The following is a 24,605-nucleotide window of genomic DNA, read 5'->3' as shown; positions in this document are numbered from 1 at the left end:
CTAATGCCAGTTGTGAACTGCAGCATCTGACTGGGACATCCACTCAGTGGCCGAGAAAAAATGGCTTCAGGCCTACCCTGTGTAGCCAGACTGTAGCAACCGAAAACCGGCTGTACAAATCTGTCAAAATTATCCTTTTTGGCAGGTGGGAAACACTGCTTTTAAAAGTTAATGTCACACTAAGTACAACTTGTTGTCCACAAGGAATGGTGCTTAATATTTTACGAGTGGAATATTTATGAAACGAAAATACAATATACCTCCAGTGACTAGGCCCTAGAAGCTATTTTCTCTGGCAGAGCTGTAGCTGAATCCTATAAAATGTCCAAGTGATGAGTATAATCCTTAGATTTTAACATTTGAAAGGCAACAGATACAGATGTCATTCAAAAACCTTTTTTTCATTTATTAAAAATCCACTTCATTTTTATTAAATATGAAAGGAAGGTAACTTACCGAACGTTACATTTTCCCTGTCCAAAACTCATATAGGCTACATTCTCCATTTGTCTAGTAGTTGCCAGTTAGTACTTCACCTCGATGAGGTGTGAAAACTACTGTCAGAGGAGGAAAAAGCCCTTTGTGTTGGAGGTGTTTTTATTCTCCTTGTAGAAAGACCAGTAGAGTGGACTCAAGAACTTCATTAACTTGTGAAACGACCTACCCTTTGAACTGGTTTTGGGTGACCACAGAGGAGACGATTGATCATTTCCCTGACTTCACATCTGGCTGTGCGCTCATCCGTCTTTCAACCAGGACAAAGATGGGAATTCCAAGGATCTGGTGGCTGACCTTGTGTGTGAATAATACGTACTGGACATGACTGGTGGTCTCTGCTGAAGTCAGTCCTGGCCCCTAATTGCTGTCCATCAGGTCTTGAAAGACTTAAGTGATGCTAAGGAGCTAATCCCGAAACCATGGAAGGTTCAGACTTACAAAATGTGTGGACTTTCAAGACCCCCAGAGCTGTCAGGGGACCTAAAGGCTAAAGTGTTTGATTTTGATGCACCTTCCTTGGACACAGCTTCATGATTGTGAGGTCCATAAAAATTATTGAGGGGTACATTATCAACGGCCAGTGATAATTATCGCTGGCCGTGCCTAGCAATAATTTTGTTATCGCAGGCTATTTAGGGAATTTATCGCCCTGGTAGCACGTTATTAAAAACGCGTTTCTCCAGGGCAATACAAATTCCAGAGATAGCGAGGTTATCGCCGTTTTGCAGGGAACATGGCTGGTTTTCCACAGGGTTGGATCAGCATAATCCACCCCAATGTTAGGGATGGGTAAGTCTGCATTTTAGCAGACGTTAGGTTTTGCAGAAAACAGCGTATTTCTCCAAAAACAAACGTGTGCTAAAATGCTGGTGCAGCTTTGTAAATATCGCGATGTGAACATCAGAAATATTTGCAAGGAAGTCCATCCGGGGTACGCCCAGTGACGCCCACTTTGCATCTCATTAGAGATGCAAAGGGAGGCATTGGGAAAAAGGGTGCTTACATGCGATTATGCATGTTAGCACCCTCTTATAAATAAGGCGATAGTTTAATGTCCGCTTTTTTGGCCAAAAAAGAGGAGTTAAAGCCTTCGTAAAAATGCTCCTAAGTTAGAATGCCAAGTTTCTGACCAGGATGAACCACTTTGGGTATCTGATATGCACTCCATTGCAGCCAGCCTGATATGTGCCACATTCAAGTCTACCTCTTCTGTAGATTATTATTGTGACTTAGTGCTTTTTGGTGCAATTTGAAATTAAAACTATAAAATTAATCTCTTCTATTTTCCTTATTCGATTTTAGTTGTTTTGATGTAATTTTGTTTATACAGCATTTATTGATATGGCGAGTTTTATAATTTTTTATTTGTATTTTATTACTGTTTTTGTGCGGCATACATACTTTATACAGTGCCCTAAAAGTGAAGCCAGTATGCTCTATGGCTTAACTGCCAGGTAGTTGAGCTTAAGGTAATTTAGTGACTTCAGGGATCACTCTGGCAAGTCACTGTAATTCCTCGAGGTGGGTGACCACCATACCCAAGTAATAATTCAGCTTCTAATAGATACTCACTGGTTCATCACATCATGAGGTGAGCGTTGACATTGTGGATCAAATAACATGAATATGTGCAGCTGTAATGCTCAATAAAAGGACACTTACACCGTGTGGTCTATTGATGGTCTGTATTTCTCTTCACCGGGGTAACTGTTCACTCCTTGTCCAAGGCCCCATTGGAATGTATTGTCCGTTCCAAAGGAAGTTGTTGCTGGTTGATACCATTCACACAGGTCTCCATTTTCAAAACTACAAAAATCCATCACTGTAAAATCAAAAAAAAAGGCATGTATACGGTGGACGTCCCTTCCATGCCATAATAATGGCTTCTACAGATTATTCTCTCTGTACAGAAAATGCACTGACACAACTATATTAATTATGTTGGAGCATTAATCTGTCCACCTTGTGACTAAAATGCAGTAACAACAATGTATCCAAAAAGGATTTTTAATGGAAAAGAGTATCGTCCAAAATCCTGGTCAAAACAGATTCTAAATACTTACAAGCTCCATCATGGGCCACCTAACTAGTTATATTAACACCATGCGCGTGGCGGCTTTTCCCGCTGTGCGCTGACTTTTTAAAAAACCCGCGGTTCATGCGTACGACAGGCGTAACTCATGACGATCTGAGCTCGTCATGAGCGTCGAAGGGGTAAAGAAAAAAGTCTATGAAGTTACTATTGAAAGGTGGGTACATTTAGGAACAAGAATTGACGAAAACAATGGGTAAGATGACGGGTTATATTCATTATTGTGGAGAAGAAAACTCTCCAACAGAAAAAAAATGGAGAGATCGAAATACTCCTGTAGGCAAGAAGTGATTGGCAAAGTTTCAACCCAATCGCTCGAGGAGCCAGAGCAAAAGAAGCCAATGGTTGAAGGAAGCTCCCTAAAGAAGGTAAAGAAAGAGAACGTTTGTCCTGACTGGTCCAAGTGTCATGTATGTTAAGCCTAAACATAATTCAATAATCACGCAGTATACCTGGCCTACTTTTTCTTCTTTCAACACAAGGCATTCGAATTTCTGTTGTGAAACAATGTGTATTTCTCTACCATTTAATGAAGAAAGATTTGTCATCGACTTTGCTAGAAAATTAATCTAACAATTACTTTGGAATTTTCTACCATAAACTCTGCTTTCAAGCTTCTAGCTGCTTCTTTCCTGTCTGATATTTCTGTTCTCCAACAGAGACATCCCCCGTGAGCTTTCCTTGTTGCTCACAAATTCAACCCAACCAAGCATGCCCTGCAAAAACTGAAAAAACACTTAAAATATATTCATAAAAATTACCTGCAAGAGACTTTTATTTGCACTGGACGAACCGGATGTGAGCTTTTTCACAGCGACTTTTATTTTAAAATCTGGGTCCGCTAGGAAAAGTATGGTTTTTTAACTTCTATGTAGTGCTTTTTTTTTAGTATATTCAGAGTCTTAGCATATTTCGCTGCCCATCTTTCCCCTTGATTGTATGACTTTTTTTTTTAACCCTACCAATGTTTTGTATTTCTGATGTATTATGTGTGCTTTCATGATTATTTTTCAAATGATCGAATAAAGCTTTTGAAAAGAAACGAAACCTGCAATGTTTGGTGGTGTCAATAGCAACAATAATTGTTTGTTTTTAGCTGAGAGCGCAAAATGGAAAACTGAACATCACTCTGATAAAATGGAGTACTCATCCTGGTCATTCTATTGGCCGGATATATAGCAAATATATCTACCGACTTAACTCATATAACTCTTTATTTTGATGTTTAAACCTCTGCTATTATTGCCCATCTGTTTAAATGGAGAACGTCGCCAACTGCTTCGGGACCAGACGGCTGGGATAGGAATGTTAGAAAAACCATGAATACTTGTGAGCCCCCACAGTAGGGGTTCATATTGTAACCCCTATAACTTAAAGTTGTTAATCCTAGATTAGACTACTAGCAAAATCTTCTCTCAAGCAAATCTCTGCTTTGTGTTTGGCTGCTGCAGATTTCATAAAGAGAACCCAAGTGCAGGTCTGTATCCTCTAATGAAACCAAAATAGAACTCCTTACATTCACCTTCCTCTTATGACTGTAGTTTGATCAATTCCAATTGTATTTTTGCATGATAGATGTATACAGATCCGCATTACTGCGAGTTGCAGAATACAATGTTTTCTCTCCTGCTCTCCTAACTCTTCAGACATCAGCCCCCCACCCCACCCCTGCAAGATCAAGGGCAAATAAAACTGAGTCTTTGTAAAAAGAAAATCCCTTCATGGGGAAAGATGTTCTTCCATATTCATGAAAGCACTTGCCTTCAAATCCAAAAGGCTTCATGGGTCGCGTTTGAAATGCGACAGTCATATTTGGATACAGAGGTGGCGGCAGGTCTGTGCAGCAGGGGACCCTGTATGCCGGTGCAGGGGTTAAGCCCACTTCCATTTATGCCTTTCTAGTATGAAAGCTTAAGTAAATAATATTAAAATGAAGGTCAACTAACTCTGCATTTTTAGAAGGCCTGCGCCTTTATGAGCGATACCAATAGGGATGTTGGACGGAGCGTTTGAGCAAATCAAACACTCACCCCCAGTCAACTGATCTGGGTTTAATCCATCACCATTCTTTAGCTGACTCCACCACTCCAGTTCAGACATGGCCATATGCAAATCAGTCTGACCCTGTGCCTCATGGGAACAGTGCAGCCCGAACTGCCAAGCCATGTCTTCCCTGGATCGGAAACAAGCATCCTGGGACCAGTTTCGGATTCATAATCCTCATCAGCCAGGCTATCTTGAATTCAGCGGTAGAGTGAGCAGGGGACCCACGTCTGGGCATACCCTGCCAACTTAGGGCGAACAAAGCGATACCAAAGGGGATGATGGACGGAGTGTTTGAGCAAATCAAACACTCACCCCCAGTCAACTGATCTGGGTTTAATCCATCACCATTCTTTAGCTCACTCCACCACCCCAGTTCAGACATGGCCATATGCAAATCAGTCTGACCCTGTGCCTCATGGGAACAGTCCAGCCCGAAATGCCAAGCCATGTCTTCCTTAGACCGGAAACAAGCATCCTGGGACCGGTTTCGGATTCATAATCCCCATCAGCCAGGCTAACTTGAATCCAGTGGTAGAGTGAGCAAGGGACCCACGTCTGGGTGTACTTTGCCAATTTAGGGCGAACAAAGCGATACCAAAGGGGATGATGGACGGAGCGTTTGAGCAAATCAAACACTCACCCCCAGTCAGCTGATCTGGGTTTAATCCATCACCATTCTTTAGCTCACTCCACCACCCCAATTCAGACATGGCCATATGCAAATCAGTCTGACCCTGTGCCTCATGGGAACAGTCCAGTCCTGCAAGGATTGTTGCCCAGCAGCATAACTTCAGTTTTGTCCTCATTCAATTTCAATGTACAACTGGCCATCCATTTAGCTCCTTACTGGCAACAGAGAATCTATTTTAGGGGCCTGGAGCTGGGGTCGGGAGAGATTGACATAACCAGCTGGGTATCATCAGTGTACAAAACCAATGATAACCGAAATGAGTGCACAATATCAGCAAGGGTAAGTGAGAACTCTCGTTCAGTGCCACCTGTAATTTATAGGATGAAATATACCGTTTACGTGGATGATGCTATCTATGCACACAGTACAGATGGCTAAGGAAAAAGATGAATATACAGAGGGATCAAAATTTCTAGAGTCCAGCATTTAAAAAAAGCCAAGGGATGCACAGCAGAGTGCCACATCTAACTTACTAAATGTATTCAATGGGGTTGAGCAGCTCTCAGTGAGTCAGTGACTCATTGCAGGCCAAGATATATATAGAGGCAAACTGGGTTATTAGCATCATGGTCAGGATTTCAGTTTTCTTTTATTATTCATCATAGAGGCAATTTGTTTCAAGGTAGAAATGAAATTGAGTATCATCACTGCAGCCTGTAACTAATTTGTTACGATGTCCAGGGTGTTGATGAGTGGGTCCATGCAGGAATTAAACAACTTTTCTGACAAAGCCTATACTTGAGGTACACTACATATTATGTTGCTAGATTAGGAAAAGAATGATCTCACGTTAACATATTTGAATGTCACCCCCAGTGGGACGGGTATGCTCAGACGGGAGTCCCGTGCTCTCCACACCACTGGAGTCAAGCTATCCTGGCTGATGATGGCTGATAGACAGAAACCGGTCCTAGGATGCTTGATTCCGGTCCAGGGAAGACATGGCTTGGCAGTTCGGGCTGGACTGTTCCCATGAGGCATAGGGTCAAGTCTGATTTTCATATGTCCATGTCTGAGCTGGGGTGGTGTGGAGTGCAAAAAAACGATGGATTTATGCCCAGATCTCTGTACTGGGGGTGAATGTGAGACATTGTTCTGCATTCTGTCCATCAACTGTTGTTTTTGCATTTAACATATTTGATGCTCCATTGTAGTGATTAGGCAAACAATAGCAATGCTACTTTGCTACCGAATAGTAGCAATCTGTCAAGAAGCACTTCGTGCCGAATGGTATTAAATGCAGTTGATCTGAAATTTAGAAGAGTTGACGCCTGAGTTAATGTCACTTAGTATGTAGTTTAAGTCCAGATGTGACGACTGTTGTTGGGTTATGACTTTTTCTGGTACCTTTATAAAAAAGGCAATCCCAGATTGATCAGTAGTTGGATAAATGGTCAGAATCAGCAGAAAATGTCTTTATGCGCGGAGTTATGATGGCATTGTAAGGGCTTTAGACACAGCCCACTCAAAAGGGAAGTGTTAATTAGCCTGCTAATTGCTACAAGGAAAGTGATGTCTCAGTTAATAACCATAGATTACATATTTCCCAAAATGACAATTTTCTAAAGTGACAACCAAGATCTTTATTATTAATAGGCGTGTAGCCATCAAGAGAGGCTTCACATGTTGGTGGCAGAAGGTAAGACACAATGGCTAAAATATTTGTTGTAAGTGAACAAAATGATGGCATATTAAGTGGCATCACCCGCAACCATTTTTTCATCTAAAAGATTTACAATATTTTAAGTGTAGAGGATTCTTGTATCGAGGCCAAGCTGTAGTCACTGGATAATGCATCATTATTATTATTGAATTGATAGAGAGCATGGCTGCCGAGACAGGGCTTCCCAGTGCTAGCATGTACAGACGAAATGAGAGAGCGCAGCAGCTCTAAAAAAAAAAAGTACATCTTTAACTGTTTCCAAAAGCTTCCCAATGAGGTGCATAATCTTAGCTTGAGAGTTGAAGTTGAAGTTGAAGTTGAAAAGTATTTGTAGAGCGCTCTACTACCAAGCTGTTTCTTGGCGCTGCAAGAAGAAACTGAACCTGAGGAAGAAAAGGGGTAGAGTTAGAAGGGATATGCTAAGGAAAAAAGGTGGGTTTTAAGGGCAGCGCGAAAGTCCAAGTAGCTAGGAGTGGATCTAATCACGAAAGGGAGGGCATTCCAGAAGAGGGGGGCGAGGATCGAAAATCTGGAGCCACCAAATGTTTTCCTCCGGTAGCAGGGGACTTTGAGGAGGAACTGGGTAGAGGAACGAAGGCTTCTACTGGGTACATAAGCACTGATCTTATATCTAATAAAGTCCAGGGCAGTGCCAGCTATGGACATAAAAGTCAAGCAGCCCATCTTGAAGAGCGAACGTTTAATTATAGGAGCCAATGGAGGGTTTTTAGTAGGGGGGTAATGTGACTTGACTTCGGGAGCCTGTGGATAAAGCGGGCCGCTTGGTTCTGCATGAGCTGCAGGCGACGGCGCTCATACACTGGAATGCCAACATACAGGGCGTTGCCATAATCTAGGCGGGATAGAATCATCGCCAAGATGATGAATTTAAGGGCTCCGGTAGAGAAGTACCGCGAGATTTTGTGAATAGTTCTGAGGGACAGGAAACATGAGGAGACCACCGAGCTGATCTGGAGGCGCATGGAAAGGTCTTGACTGATTTTTATGCCCAGGGTTTTCACGGAGGCAGAGGAAGCGGGAGGGAAACCCAAGACAGGGGGCCAAAAGGCGGAGGTCTAGGGATTAGAAGGACCGCCGATGAGAACCAACTCCGTCTCATCGGAATTCCATTTCAGTTGGTTGAGGTTCATCCAGTTGTAGATGAAAATCAGGGTGGAATGAACCTTAGAAATTGAATCAGGAGACGAAGAGAGGTTGAAAATGAGCTGAGGTCATCAGCATAATTGAACGCAGTGACCTCCATATCCTGTAAAGCAACAATTAGGGGGTGTATATAAAGGTTAAGCAAAAGAGGAGAAAGAGATGAGCCCTGGGGCACCCCACAGGAAACAGGGCAGGTAGGAGCGGAAAAGCCGTCCAACTGGACAACCTGCGTGCGGCCGGCTAAGAAGGAAGTGAGCCAGGCTAAGGCTGTCCCCCGTAAGCCGGCCCCCTTGACACGGTCGAGAAGAATGGAATGGTCGACCGTGTCAAAGGCGGCGGACAAGTCGAGAAGGACCAGCGCCTGCGGGGAATTGGTGTCGGCACTGCGTCTGAGCTCATCAACCACAGAGATACAATGGACTCCGTGGAGTGGGCTTGTGGAAAGCCAGCATGCTAGGCAGCTAGAAGATGGTTAGCCTCAATGTAAGCGGAGAGAGAGTAGGTGATATGGCTCTCCAAGATCTTACCCAGGAGCGGAAGAAGAGAGATGGGCCTAAAGTTGGAGGGGAGAGTGGGGTCAGCGCACGTTTTTTTTAGGATAAGGATGACCGTGGCCGATTTAAATGAGTCAGGCACAACTCCCAGGGTTATGGAGGTGTTGAGAAGGGTAATAGGGGGTACCGGACAGCAGGAGAAGATCTCCCTCATAATGTGGGCCGGACAATAGTCCGCAGGAGAGCCTATCTTAACTTTCCCTAGTAGAATACGAAAGGTCTCTTCTGAGATCAGAGGAAATTGGTCAAGGATGGAGAGGGGCGGTGGCAGTAGAGGGCAGAAAAAAAGAGGTGGAGCCGGAGGTATATTCCGCTTGATGGTAGTGATCTTCTCGATGAAGAAGTCATTGAGAGCATTGCAGAGAGATTGAGAAGGGATGCGCTTAGGGGCAGCTCTGTCAGAGGCAGCAAGCTCATGTCTGATCGTGAAGATCTCTTTGGGCTTATTAACTGCCCGATGAATTTTCTCGGAAAAGTATTCCAATTTGGCAGCAAGTATAGCATTTTTATAGGCCCTAAGGAGGATCAGGTATTGGGCCTTAAGGTCAGGTCAATATCTGCATCGCCAGTGTTGTTCAGCCTGTCTGAGCACCAATTTCTGGGATTTGAGGGCATTGGTAAACCATCTGTTGGCGTCGTGGGGGCGACGCGTTCTGACCCGTTTGAGAGGAGCAACTTGACTGCAAGCCTCCGATAACCAGTTGCTAATGATGGCCACCTGTATGTTGGGAGGAGTATCTGTAAGAGCAGGGGCAGAGGAAGCTAAAGAATGGCCTAATGTGGCCAGATCCACCCGATTCCAATTGCGGGCCCAAGTGTTTTTGGGAAGAGGGGGAGAATTAACCACCCCCAAATGGACAGAAAAAAAAATCAGGGAGTGGTCTGACCACACACAGGGGAATATGGTGGGGGTAGAAATCAGCAAATTGGCGGACCAGACTTGGTCAAGAGTGTGACCATGAATATGGGTAGAGAGAGAAATATGAGGGATAAAATTGATGCAGTAAAGAGTATCAGAGAAATCTTTAGACATAATGTCCTCGCGGGGATCACCCGGCCAAAAGTTGAAATCCCCTAATAGTAGAACAGAGGAATTGTTGACCATGAGAGTGGCCAGCAGTTCCTGTATAGCCGGGATGAAATGAGGCATAGCCTGAGGGGGCCGATAGAGAAGCACACAGGTAAGCGGGGTTGCGATTTTAGTAGAGCGAACAAGATGTGTTGAGAGGCAACACATTCCACAACTGGGGCCCTAGATATTTAAAGGGGTGTCCCTTTGTCTGACCATCTTAACCCTTAGGGGTTACAGCAAGGTGGGCCTGGGGTCACCAGAGCGCTAGGGGCGTTTAGGAGCATAGGGAGGCACAAGATTGTTAAGATATTGAGAGGCAGTGTGAGTCATGGCTTTGTAAAGAAAGCACAGAGATTCAAAAAATGAACATGCTTATCAATGGTCAAACAGTGAAGTATTTCGCAAGTGGGTGGAAAGCGAAACACGCCGGGGGACGTGATACAGGAGTCTAGTGGCTGCAATCTGAACTGTCTGCAGTCTCTTTACTGTGACTTTGAAGCTCCAAATAGAGCACATTTTAATAGTCAAGACGCAATATAATGAGGGCGTGAACCACAGTTCTTTGTGCCAAGATGGGAAGAAGCCACTGAATTTAAGGAGCCCAAAGGAACTTGCAGACACCTTGTTGATCTGAGAGTCCATCATAAGGATAGTTTCAAGCCAGAGTTCCAGGTCTTCAACCACCTGTTTTGAAGTAGGGACATGACCTAGTTCTTCTAGTCCTAGCGATGTCCCCCAGAGGTGAGTTTGACTGTCCACAACCAAGACTTCTGTTATTCTCCTGTTTAATTTCAGGGAGTTATTATTCATCCAATGATCCACTACAGCTACAATAAATGCCTTAGCTTTATACTGCTGTAGCCAATATAATGCCTGCCAGTGTTTCTTGAGGCATAATACTCAAACAAAAGTTAATCGAAGTAGAGGGGAAGGTAAGAAACCTCAGAGTCTAGAGGAAATCGTGATTACCCTTTGTGCCATTAGCGCATCACGCCAGTCCTCCTCTTCACAGGTCCCACCCAATTTTCCTAACGGGCTCTGAGGGAGACCAGAGTGCCCGGGGTATTTACAATCAAAGAACAATCGATCTTGGAGATTCCACCTTTGCCTAAATGGACCATCAAGAGCTTAGCCTCCAGTGGGCTAAATTCAGGAATTGAGTCAATCTGTTAGAGATGTGAATGTAGAGTGTGTTGCAATTGAAGATATTTGTAAAACTGTGTATGGGATAGTGTATATGGAGTTTGAAGTTCCTGGTAAGAGCGCATGTGTGACCCTGCCCAGATATCTCCCAATTGGGAGATTCCAATAAGATCCTATCTTCCAAAACCCTGTAGAGATGCCACTTCTTACAGCCAGGTACCCTGCCAGAGAGGTGTTTGCTGCATAAGTGTGGCATCCCATCGAATATGTCGCCTGGCAGCTGTCCAAGCTTTGCAGGGCTACCATGGCCTCTATGGGTTTGGAACCAGGAATGGGTGAGCCATAAAAGAAGGACAATATTTGGGGGAATCCAAGCAAAGCCAGTTCCAAATGGTAAGCAGGATCCAACCAACCCCTGTTGAACCAATGATGAATCACCAGGAGATGTGATGTCAAAAGTAGGGATGGAGGTTAGTCTTCCGCAGCCCAACCGCAAAAGGGCCCCACTGGAAATTTTCAAATGCAAAATGGGCCCTGGCACCATGACAGAGGAAGTGGATCGTCACCCCATCCATGGTTTGGAGCCACTTCCGAGGTATTTGAATTGGCAAATTTTAAAAAATGTAAAGAAATGGGGCTGGATCATCATTTTCGAGAGTGTGATATGGCCCATAACATTCATTGGAAGAGATTGCCACTTAAGAAGGTCAGCCTTGGCTTTCTGCTTCAGGAGTTCCACATTAAGGGACCAAGTAAGCTTAGGATGTAGAGCAATCAAGATGCCTAAATACTTGAAACTAAGCTGGAAGATGGGTATAGCATCTTGCAAATCCAAACAATTCTCGGAGGGGGTTAAGGGCACCAGGATTGATTTGGTGGGATTGAGCTGGAGGCCTGAGGCCTCCCTAAAGAAGCGCAGGAGGTGGAGGCAGCGGGGTCCGTTCATTGCTGGGTTTGCCAAATAAAGAAGGAGATCATCAGCATACACTGCCATGCAGTCCTTGTGGCTGTGACTCCATCTCCACCCCCTCGTCTGTGCATTAATTCGGATTAGCCAGGCCAATGGCTCAAGCACAAACAAAAGGGGAGATATGGGACAACCCTGCCTAGTCCTCTGCTGATAAAAAAGGCCTGGGGGAGGATGCTGTTAATCTGAACTCTCGCAGTTGGATTGGGATATAGTGCTCCAAGAAGAACTGCCGAGCCCTCGAGAGAACCTGGCGCAGAGACCCAACACCGGACAACATGACTGCCCTCAAGCTTGCCACCCAAAAACACCACCAACTCATCCACGCCACCAAAAAAACTGCATTCAAGGAGCAACTGGACAACAACGCACACAACAGCAAGGAACTCTTCAACATCGTCAAAGAGCTCTCCAACCCCAACGCCGGAAACAACAACATCACCCCTTCGCAAGACCTCTGCAACTCCCTCGCCTCCTACTTCCACAACAAGATCGCGGACATACACAACAGTTTCAGCACTCAACCGACCAACGCCACGACCGAACCACCGCCCCCCACCACCACCCTCTGCGCCTGGACTCCGATCAGCACCGAAGACACCGTCCGCACGATGAACTCCATCCACTCCGGATCTCCGACCGACCCCTGCCCTCACCACGTCTTCAACAAGGCCGATGCTGTCATCGCACCCCACCTGCGGCACATCATCAACACCTCCTTCGACACCGCTACCTTCCCGGAGAGCTGGAAGCACGCCGAACTCAGCGCCCTACTCAAGAAGCCATCGGCCGACCCCACAGAACCTCAAGAACTACCGCCCCATCTCGCTGCTCCCGTTTCCTGCAAAAGTCATCGAGAAGACCGTCAACAAGCAGCTGGCCGCCTTCCTTGAGACAAATGGATCCCTCGACCCCTCGCAGTCTGGCTTCCGGGCCAACCACAGCACCGAGACCGCCCTGATCGCAGCCACCGATGACATCCAAGTGCTGCTCGACAACGGGGAAACAGCGGCCCTCATCCTCCTCGACCTCTCCGCGGCCTTCGACACTGTCTGCCACCGTACCCTAGTACAACGCCTCAGCAACGTTGGAGTCCAGGAGAAGGCACTGGAGTGGATCATCTCCTTCCTCGCCGGAAGGACACAGAGAGTCCGTCTCCCTCCGTTCAGATCTGAAGCCACCGAAGTCATCTGCGGCGTCCCTCAAGGCTCCTCGCTCAGTCCAACCCTCTTCAACGTCTACATGAGCCCCCTCGCAGACATCGCACGCCAGCACAACCTCAACATCATCTCCTACGCCGACGACACCCAGCTGATCCTCTCCCTTACCAACGACCCTGCCACCGCCAGAGCCAACCTTCACGAAGGGATGAAAGAGGTAGCCGAATGGATGAAGAACAGCCGCCTGAAACTGAACTCGGACAAGACGGAAGTCCTCATCCTGGGATCCTCACCCACCGCTTGGGACGACTCCCGGTGGCCCCCCGACCTAGGCAGCGCACCCAAACCAACAGACCACGCACGCAACCTGGGCTTCATCCTGGACTCCTCTCTCTCCATGACCAGACAAGTCAATGCCGTCTCCTCGTCGTGGTTCAACATCCTGCGCATGCTACGTAAGATCTTCCGGTGGATCCCTACCGCGACCAAGAAGACGGTCACCCAGGCCCTCGTCACCAGCCGTCTGAACTACGGCAACTCCCTCTACGCCGGAACCACCGCCAAACTCCAGAAGAGACTCCAGCGGATCCAGAACGCCTCAGCACGACTCATCCTGGACATCCCCCGTCGCAGCCACATCTCCGGACACCTGAGAGACCTGCACTGGTTCCCGGTCAACAAGAGAATCACCTTCGGTCTCCTCACCCACGCACACAAAACCCTACACAACCAAGGCCCAGGATACCTCAACAGCCGCCTCAACTTCTACGCTCCCAAACACCAGCTTCGATCGACCAGCCACGCCCTCGCCGCCGTCCCCCGCATCCGAAGAGCCACCACAGGGGGACGGTCCTTCTCCTACCTCGCCGCCAAGACATGGAACTCCCTCCCCACCCACCTCCGCCTGACCCAGGACCACCTCGCCTTCAGGAAGCAACTCAAGACCTGGCTGTTCGAGCAGTAGCGGACCCCCCTCCCCCAGCGCCTTGAGACCCTCTGGGTGAGTAGCGCACTATATAAATGTGATGATTGATTGATTGATTGCTTGTACCATTCCACGAAAGCTTGCCCAAATCCAGCCCATACCAGTACCTGTCAGAGATACCCCCAGTCCACCATATCAAATGCTTTTTCAAAATTGATAAAATAGCATAGCCAAGTCTGAAGTTAAAGGATGACAGCCCCATGAAGCAGGCGGAGGCAATGCCGGGTGCCATAAGTCGGCAAGACCCACATTGATTGGAATGTATCAATCTGGGAAGGACCTGCTTGAGTCAGGTGGCCAATTGGGTCGCAAAGATCTTCACCTCTCCATTAGTTAGGGAGATCAGATGATAATCTGATAATCAACGCCTGGCCCTGTTGGGCATTACAGGATCAGCCCTCAAATGGTTGCAGTCCTACCTGGAGGAGAGATCCTTCAGGATCTGGGAAAATGGGTCCATGTCAGAGGCCTTCCCTCTGCAGTGTGGGGTGCCGCAGGGCTCCTCCCTCAGCCCCACACTGTTTAATGTCTACATGGCCCCGTTGGAGAAGGTGATAGCCCCATTTGGGGTCAAATCCATTAGCTATGCCGACGACACCCAACTTGTCGTCTCGCTGTCGCAACATGAGGGCAACCCGGTCGATCTCCCAAACTGTCTTACAGCCATTTCCTCCTGGATGTCCAGTTCGAAACTCAAACTAAATGGATCTAAGACGGAGATCATGCTCTTAGGCAATCAATTCACCTCTCTGCCCCCTGAGATGTGGCCTGCCTGTATGGGAGATCTTCCATCCCCCAAGCAGCAAATTAAAAGCCTAGGGATTTGGTTCGAACCCCAACTGACCTTCAAGACCCATGCGCAGAAAGTGGTTGGAGGCTGCTTCGGGCAGCCCGGAAGGTCCTCCCTCTCCTTCCGTTTCAATCTAGAAAGCTGCTAATCCAGGGTTTGATTTTGTCCAAACTGGATTATGGTAACTCCCTTTTTCTCGCAGCCCCCCTTGCCACCATCAATACTCTTCAGCGAGCTCAGAATGCCGCAGCCAGGCTGCTGATGGGGGCGCCGAGACGGGCCTCAGCCAAGCCATTGCTGAAAGCCCTGCACTGGCTCCCCATCCAAGAGCGGATCTCTTTTAAGTCTCTCTGCATTGCACATAAGACTTTGCAGGGTAAAGGCCCTCCGGCCTTGAGAGGACTGATCCGACCTTACAAGTCGACCAGGGCCCTACGCTCGGATGGAGAAAATCTGGTCATTGTCCCACGAGTGAGGAAAGCACGAACAGGAGGCCGACGGTTCTCACTGAACGTGTCAAACAAATGGAATGCCCTCCCTAGAGAACTTCGAATGGAACCGGATCACCTGAAATTCAGAAGAGCACTTAAAACCTTGTTGTTCCCTCCCATCCCCTAACCTTGCTTCTCGCTTGAGTTCACCAGGTTCAGATCAGGATTAGCGCTGGGACGCTCCAGGGCAGCCATGCGCTCTACAAGTCCAAATCAAATCAAATCAAATCAAATCAGCGCAGGACGTGGACGGAGGTTGTGTTTGGGAATTACTAAAATAGTAGCATAATGAATTCTGCAGGAAAGGCACCACCTTTTCCCACCTGCTCATAGAGGACCAAGAGATGAGTGGTCAGGATGTTTCTAAAAGCCACATAGTACTCCAAGGGGAAACCGTACGGGCCGGAGGTCTTCCCGGGGGCCACCGCTGATAGAGTAGATTCTATTTCTTCAGTGGGACAGAGCTCATTCAGTCTTCGAAATTTGATTGAGAAGACGCAAGGTAGAGGAACATCGATAAAGAACTGCTTTGGATAAGCCCCATCCCTCCCGGACGGAGCTGTGCATAAATTATGATAGTACCGAGCAAATGCTTAATTTCTGGAAGGGAATGGAGGGACACACTCTGATCATTCATGATCGCCGGCCCGATTCTGGTCACCTGCTGGTGGGAAGCCAAGCAGTACTTTCTATATTTGTCTCCCCATACATAAATCCTGACCATGGTGGCCTGTCAAAGAAGCTTGGCAGTTTCTAGGGAATGGAGACGAATCTCTTTGTGAAGAAGGTCTAGCTGTCGGGGAGTATCTCCGATAGGGCTTGCTTGGAGGGTTTTCTTTAAACTAAGGGCGGATGCCTCTTTGATTTATATGAAGAGGCGTGCCCGTACCTGTACTCAATATGCTCCCTGGCAACCCATCGCATAGTGGTTTTACCAGCAGCCCATAGGCTGCAAACAGTGGTGTCCAGGCCTTTATTATTGTGACAGTATGTCTGCAGTTCCTCTCTCAAGTTCCGAACATATTTTTTGTCTTGTAAGTACCAGGAGTTAAGGCGCCACATGGGTCGTGGGCCTTCCCTAGGGGAAACGAGATGAAGAAGTATAGGAGCTTGATCGGGGATGCCATGTGGAAGAATACAAATGTTAGAAGTTGTTCTACAGTCAGGGGCAGGTAAAAAGACCAGGTTGATATGTGAATGAGAACGATGTTCCTCTGATGCATGCGTGTATTGTCAGCATCTTGGATGCCAAATCCTCCAAGCATCACAAAGACCCAGGGCGGTGGCTCAGTCGATGAGACAACAGGCACCGGAGCATCCAGAAGATGAATGGGATCCCAAGACATCAAATTCAGTGATGGGAACCGTGTTGATGTCGCAACCTATTACTGTTAGTCCTGATGGATTATCTCGGAGGGCTTTAGACAGGTCATGCAGAAAGGTGGCATGGGCTGCAGGTGGGGTGTCGACACTCACCAGATTAATTGTGTGGCCCTCAGGAGTCCCAGTGAGTGCCAGGAAGCAGCCTTGGGGATCACAGACCTCGTGAGAGACCGAGAGGGGAAAAGATCTGCACAACAAGATGGTGACTGCTCGGGACCCACATTGGTGTCCAGAGTGAAACACCCTGTCATACCCGCTATGTGCCGGGAATGGACAATGATTACCCAAGAGGTGTGTTTCTTGGAGTAAAAGAATCACTGGGAGGTAACAGTGGGCAAGAGCAAGTACAGCAGTGCATTTCACATGGTCCAGTAGACCATTTACATTCCAAGACAAAGTGTGGAATTATACCATCACAGGGGAAAGTAGTAGGTCATGTGGTGCAATAGAGAGGAGGGGATGTACCCCTTCGACATGAGGGCAAGAGTGCATGTTCGCTGTGTATAAGTGTAGGCCTATCTGTGTAGTACAAAGTATAGCAAGAAATGTGAGAGTGTCAATACAAGAACAATGCCATGAAACTTACAATATAACAAATGAAGAATAAATGAAGCAATAATATTGTCATACTGAACCCCCAAACTCCAACTCCTTTCCCACCCCATAATTCCATCCCAGAAGCATCTGTGGCCGTGAAAAAGAAAAATTCAGAGTGAAGAAAGAAACATTCAACAAGGGGAAATCATGGAAATAGACCCCAAGCAGATAACGGATCATTAATTGCGATCAGAAAGTATAAAACAGTACTTAGTAATTCAAGTCCCCCGAATTTGGGGAGAGCTGGGTATCATATTGTTGACTCCAAGACTCATCTGTGTCGACTGGATTACAAGCAGGCAAGGGGGCTGCTGCACCAGGGAGGATGTCTCTATCTGCAGCCTGTTTTTCCCCTCTGAGCTCTGTTTGACCTCAGTATATGAGTGGCGCCGCTGCTGTACTTCGAGTGAAGTCAGGAAAAAGGAGAACTTTTGCATCTACACAGCGAAGTTCAGACCTGGAGTAGGCCTATTGTAGGATCACATTTCAGTCTTTGAAGTTTAGAATTTTCGCAATCATTGGTCATGGAGGGGTCACCTGGAGGAAGCCTAGGGGTCACTATGCGATGATGGTGAACCAGGAGGACAGATGGTTCTGTAGCAATCCAGATCTTAATCCAGGCCTCCAGGAAGTCCGCAACCTGCTGAGGTTTGCCCCTCCAGAAACCAATCACTCGCACATTATTGTGCTGGGACTGGTTCTCACCATCCACTGTGCGACGGTGCAGCTCTGACACTCATGCAAGGCCAGAGACATGGGTCTTAAGGGAAATGACCTTATCCTACACTACAGAAACCCAGGATTTGGCCTCCAAAATCCGGGCCGTAGCATACCTAGGTCCTGACGGAGCAGTGCCATATCCATACGTACCTCCCAACTTTGGTTTAGATTTCCGTCTTCGATGTTTGAATGGCCTGAAGGATAGTGGCAAGGTCCCCAGTTGGTGATGAGTCACCAGTCCCACCCCTGGGGCCTCCAGGATGACTACCCACTGATCCAGTGGTGAATTGCTCCATACGAGTCTGCGAGGTCGACGGGCGATGGTTCTTGTCCTTCACCATGGTGGTGAGGTGAGGGCACACAGGCACTGCCAGCAGCAAATACTTGGCTGTCCACTGCAGCCCTGTGGCACGTGTAGGCGGCTGGGCAGTTGTGTGGGCAGATTGCACCAAAAGCAAGGTGATTCACCCTCTTCAGAACTAGTTGTAGTCCAAAATGCAAAAGAGGTCAAATGGGAAGGTTTCTCATGGTATCGGATCTTGCCAATGCCCAGTTCAGTGGTAGAAGCAGCAACGTCCAACAGTTTAAATCAGAGCAGAAAGCTGTAGAGTGAATAGGCCAGGAAAACCAAGATTTATTTATTTATTTTATTTATTTACGTAATTTTTATAGCACAACAAATACCCTAGGGTGTCTCGGCGCTGTAGAACTACTGAAGTCAGCCATCCTCTTACTGGTTAAACAACCATGTTTTTAAGAGCCTGCGGAAGCTCATCAGGTTCGGGGCAATTTTGATGGCCAGTGGCAAAAGATTCCAAAGTTTTGGAGTGGCCACAAGGATGCGCCTGTCTCCCTAGGTGGCCGTTCTTGTGCGTGGTACAAGGAGGAGACTGGTGTTGGCCGATCTTAATTGCCTTCTGGGAGTATACAGCTGAAAAGCTTCGGTCAGAAACCTGGGTCCTATGCCATGTACTGCCTTATATGCAATGCAGAGGGCCTTAAATTTAATGCGGCTCTCAACTCTTAGCCAGTGGAGCTGACGAATGCCAAGAGTGGTGGATTTGCGGCGAGGAATGTTTAAAAGGATCCTAGCAGCCACATTCTGGATAGATTGCAGCTTAGTTATGACACGCTTCTGGGTATGAAGAAAGAGAGCGTTCCCATAATCTATTTTAGAGAAGACTAAGGTGGAAACCAGAGTCTTCCCAGCTGAGGCAGGGAGATAAGGTAGTAGTTTCTTAATTTTTTTCAAAATAAAGAATGCTGACGAGACAACCTTGTTAGTGTGGAGGTCAAAAGCCAGGGACAGGTGGATGGCCGAGCTTTTCCGGCCAACAGCTAGGGGACCATTCAGGGGAGAGTTTTCCGAAGGTCATAATCTCGGTCTTGTCCGAGTTGAGCCTAAGACAATTCAAGGCCATCCAGGTACTGACCTCAAGCATAGCTCTGTGGAAGTTGGCTGCCACAGTGAGGCCGTCCCTGTGGATACCCAGAACCAGCTGGGTATCATCTGCGTAGGATGTAAGCCGTACCCCATGGGCCTTTATTACCCTCGCTAAGTCCGTTACATAGATATTAAATAGCATAGGACTTAGCGAGGAGCCCTGTGGGACTCCACAAGGGAGTGCAGAGATAGGAGAGTAAAAGTCTCCTAGCCTCACTATCTGGGTACGGTCTGCCAGGAAAGATGAAATGAGATCCCTGGCCAGACCGTTTATCCCCAGGGCTGTGACACGGTCGACTAGAGTGACATGGTCGACCGTGTCAAAGGCCGCTGACAGATCCAAAAGGATGAGGACAGCCGCCCCTCCCTGATCCATGATCGCCCTGATCTCATCAGAGGCCTTTATCAAGGCGGTCTCTGTTCCATGCCCTTTCCTAAAACCAAACTGCGTTTCGTCGAGAAGTTGGTGGGTCTCGACGAACTCTGAGAGCTATCTATTCATCAGGAATTCGCATACTTTAGCAGGAAAGGGCAGACACGCAATGGGTCTATAACTGGCGACAACTGTAGGATCTAGGGAAGGTTTTTTTAAAAGGGGTTTTATAACAGCCTTCTTCCATATACTGGGAAAGTGGCCTGTCTGAAATGCAGTATTGCAGATCTCCATGAGGGGGCGTGAGATCACTTCTGTGAGTTTTAGCATCACAGAAGGGGGGCAAGGGTCCAGAGGGGAGCCCGATTTGATGGTAGAAATGAGTTTGATAACATCATCATGTGAGGCAGGTGAAAAAAATGGAAAGGAATCATGATTGTGATAGGAAAGTACTTCTTTCACAGTACCACCTCTGTATTCAGTTTTGGTATCCCCTTCAAATGATGCATATATATCTGCCACTTTTGTGGTAAAAAAAATAGATAGTTCATTACAGAAGGTCTGTGATGGCTCGACTCCAGGGCCAGTGGAGGGGGTGGACAGAGTCGTGACAACAGAGAACAGCTCTCTAGCAGAGTTAGCAGCGGTCTCAATTTGCGCCAAAAGAAAACCATTTTTCGGGCAATAATCGCCTTTTTATAGATCATAACGGCATGTTTATAAGTTTGTCTGGCTATGGGGCAGTAAGCTTTCCTCCAGCGCCTCTCTAGATTTCTACAGTGTTGGCGGTGAAGTCTAAGATCTTCATTGTACCAGGCGGCCGAAGGAGATGTTCTGTTAGGTCTCATGAGTTTCTCTGGGGCCACTAAGTCGGCGGCACTTCGGATCCAATCCTGGAAATCTGAGGCTGATAATGCAGGAGTATTTCCTCCCTGAGGACAGGAGAGGGCCAGGGAATCTAGCATCTGAGGGATGTCTGCGTTTTTCCAAGCACGAGTCCCCACCCTAGTTCGGGGCCTGGGAAGTGAAGGGTACGCGGTCCGTATATCTAGCTGAAATATAATAGACCTGTGGTCTGACCACGTGATGGGAATAATGTCCAGCACAGAGATGTCAGGATCATTAGTGAACAGACCATCAAGGGTGTGTCCAGCTTGATGTGTGATGCCCTTAACTAATTGGTGCAATCCTAGGTTAGAAAGGTCAGTAATGAGTTGAATAGTATCAGAATTGTCCTGCTCTTCCAAATGGAAGTTAAAATCTCCCAGTATCGTATATTTTTCTGAACCTACAACATTATCATTCAGGTCAGAGAAAGTAGAGAGAAAGGAGTTACGGGGGCCAGGGGGCCGGTATAGTATTATACCCTTTAGAGCTTGCTTGGGGTTAATGCTAATAGCAAAGGCAGCTGATTCACAATTGGCAGAGTTAATAGGGTCGAGTGTGGTACGATATTTGTCCTTGTAAATAATTGCAAGACCACCACCTCTTCCTATAGGTCTGTCGTGTCTAGCGACGCTATATCCATCCGGGGTAGCGTCGCAAAAGTCCGGACCTGACCCGGCGTCTGCCCAGGTCTCAGTGGCAAATAATAGATCCAGATCATGGGCGAGGATGAACTCATTAATCTGAAAACTATGACATGGGAGTGAGCGCGTATTAATGAGCGAAGCTCGACAGCCATGCGGAGATGCGTTAACTGGAGCATGTGGCAGGACATAATTAGGGTCTAGATGGGCTGGTAAATGAGAATGGGGGAGTTGATAGCTACAACCTGGACACGGGGGGGGCGAGTGCCCATCACAGTAGTAAAAGAGGCAATAGTACAGTCCTGATGTATCTTACCAGGATTCAGCTCTTTTAAATATTGAGATGAGTACAGCAATCGGGGACCAGGGGTTATGGCCCTGGGCCGAGTTCGGCCGCGGACGGGCGCAGACGGGCTTGGCTTTGGCGCGGCTTCGGCGCGCGCCCGCTGCGCCTGCCCGCTGCGCCGTCTGGTCATGGTGCTCATTTATAAGCCGTGAGGAGGGTGGGAGGCCAGCGCGACAAGAGCGCAGCCCCAGCTCACACCCAAGATGGCGCCCGCCGCCGCCTACAGTCAACCAAAGCAGCAGGCGAGGCGAAAAGATAGCTTATTAGCATGAGGAGGGGTGTTAGAGTGCCTCAACTACATTCCCAATTAGGCTAAAAGAATAAAAAGCCCCAAGACAGATTTTTCAGCACACAGTATAAAAACGAGTTAAAAACGAAATACAACAGGTTTTAAATGCAGCAGTGCGTGTAACTGATCCTAAGTAGCTCGCAGCCCTAGTGCTCACACAGGGAGAGCTCAGAAAGGCAGCGAGCGTCACGAAAATGGCAAGCTAAGTAGTCTGGGGGGCCTGGAGGCCAGCGCGACTAAAGCTCAGCCCCAGCCCACACCCAAGATGGTGCCCGCCGCCGCCTACAGTCAACCAAAGCGGCAGGCGAGGCGAAAAGATAGCTTATTAGCATGAGGAGGGGTGTTAGAGTGCCTCAACTACATTCCCAATTAGGCTAAAAGAATAAAAAGCCCCAAGACAGATTGTTGCGTGTTTATCTAGGTTCCTGATCGATACTGTGACCGTATGCCCCTATTCGGCTATAAATCAATTTATTCCCTATATTGGCATAACCGTTCAAGTGCGATATTCAGAAAAGTCATCTCTGGCCTCACACGAACAGAGCCACATTCCAGCATAGTTCTCTGCCACTTCCTTTGCAACCAATTAGTGCAATGACAGAGCAGAAGTCACTATCTGATATTCCTAGATTAACACTCCGAGTTCTTCAACAAGATAAAAACTCAGCAAACCTGGAAATCCCCGCTTGCTGTGTTTTGATTAGTAATGGAACTCTAATGAGCAACTGATAGCTAACACTTCCTAGTGACATCTTTAATTGACGTCTTATGTCCAGCAAACTTGCGTCAAACCAGGCACCTGTCAGGTATAAATACTACCAACGTTGCCTTAAGCAATTGCTGGTGTCCCATTGCTGTTGTATGCTGTATGCAGTACGCTGATGCTGCTGCTGCTGTCCCTTTGGTGGTGAAGCTACTGATACCATTATCGCTGCTAAAGCGCGAACGATGGTGTGGTGAGCTTAGGAGCTGAACAGCCGTCCCTCTGCGAAGAGCCCAGCAGATTCCAGCTGCTGCGGACGCTGTCCCCCGCCTCCTCCTCGACGCGCTGAGAAGAGACGCTGCCTTTCTCGTGCAGAGAAATCCAGCTCCAGCGCTTCCGGTGTACCCTCGCGGGTGACTGGGATACCGAGTTCCTCCTGAAGGAGATACCAGACCTCCATCATTCTATTCAGAGGTATGGTGTTGACTAAACCCTTAGATGAGAATTCTTGAAGCAAACCTTGGCAAAACCAACTTAACTTAAAGCTACTTACTTACTCCCCTTCCACGTGTTAGGCTTAGGTTAGGCACACTGGGGTAGGCGTAGTTAGAAGCACCAGTTGAGTATGTTAGCCTAATGTATATATGAATGTATATATGTTTTTTACTTTTAAACCATTGTATGGCCAAGAAACCATATCAATGCTTTTACAGTATTATTTCGCAATTCTTATCTTACTGTACGTACTTTTAACAATAACAAGTCTTGCAATTGTGGCAATACATTTCTCTTGTACGAGAAGAAAGACTGTTCAATAAATGTTAACCCTTTATTGACAAACGCCGTCTCTCTATTCTCTACATATCGTGAAAGTAAACTGCACTAACCTGACTGAGTGAAATACATGTCTATTGTTTCACACGACCCTAGAGATTGACTCTTGATCTGAGGAGCAAAGTTGTCATGTTGCACGGTTGTTGGAAAGCTGAATCCCTTCTTGTCTGTGCCAGGGAAGCTGATCACTTCCCATGCAGAGAAGAAAGTTTCCAGTGACCTCTGAGCTAGTTGGTAACACACCCAATTAAGTTTAGCATAGTCAGTGGAGGCCTGGAATATCCGCAGTTCCACATCGATACTACTGTTTATGTTATTCCAATGCGCAGGGCCTAGTGGGAAACTAGGAACTACACCCAACGCCCAACGTTTGGTAAGGCGATAAACTAACGCAAGACGTTAGAGTAACTCAGTCGTGCATATTTCACACACACCCCTTTCTCCCGTAAATACTCCAATAGACGTCTGGAGTGGGTGAAAGGTTAAAATCCGCCCGACCTCAGTAGGAAGAGATTCCTATGTAAAGCTCTGGTTTATTCAACGTTGAAGGATACAGTGTTCCAAAATATTGTGCACCTAATCTTTGTCTCCTTGGAGACCTACTCTGCAAACCTTGCATTTTAACAATGCCAGGAGAAAACGGAACCACTGGGGGTGCAGTAAATGCGACTCAGCAGGATCCCGACGATACGGTACCGGGTGCAATTATCATCCCGGTCCACTTAAGAAAATCTATAACGTTAAAACTTATAGAAAACGGACTGACACCACAAGTTGGTACAGTAATTTACGTGATAGAGGCTCACGAATATCGGCAGACAGAGGTATTCTATTCATGGATAAACTTTCCAGCGGCAAACGCTACAACAAAAGAGTTTCACTATTACAAAATAGAGGAACCTCCGGAAGAGTACACTCCTTTCGAGGAGATTGAAATTCCACTTAAATTTCAAGAGCACCTGCTCTGGTTTAATGGCGCCCTAAAACATAAAGATCACATTACCAGGCTCGGTCCACTAGGTAGACCAGGAGCAACGTGGCCGGTTCTACCCAGCTACACACCACATCCGG

At 47.1% G+C, this 24,605-nt stretch overlaps 1 protein-coding gene across 1 annotated transcript in view; it reads right to left on the bottom strand.

Moving 5' to 3' along the window:
• Window positions 1-24,605, bottom strand: part of MALRD1 (MAM and LDL receptor class A domain containing 1) — a 2,333,045-nt gene that overhangs the window by 1,467,625 nt on the left and 840,815 nt on the right. Inside the window, exon 16 of the mRNA XM_086939858.1 lies at window positions 2,161-2,320. Coding sequence (XP_086795984.1) covers window positions 2,161-2,320 — 160 coding nt within the window. The remainder of the gene's footprint in view (window positions 1-2,160; window positions 2,321-24,605) is intronic.

Source organism: Lissotriton vulgaris, chromosome 10, assembly GCF_964263255.1.
Source record: "Lissotriton vulgaris chromosome 10, aLisVul1.2, whole genome shotgun sequence".
In the NCBI taxonomy this organism is placed as follows: Eukaryota; Metazoa; Chordata; class Amphibia; order Caudata; family Salamandridae; genus Lissotriton; species Lissotriton vulgaris.
Note: the sequence above shows the minus strand (reverse complement) of the source record. Positions and strands in the feature narration are given on the sequence as shown.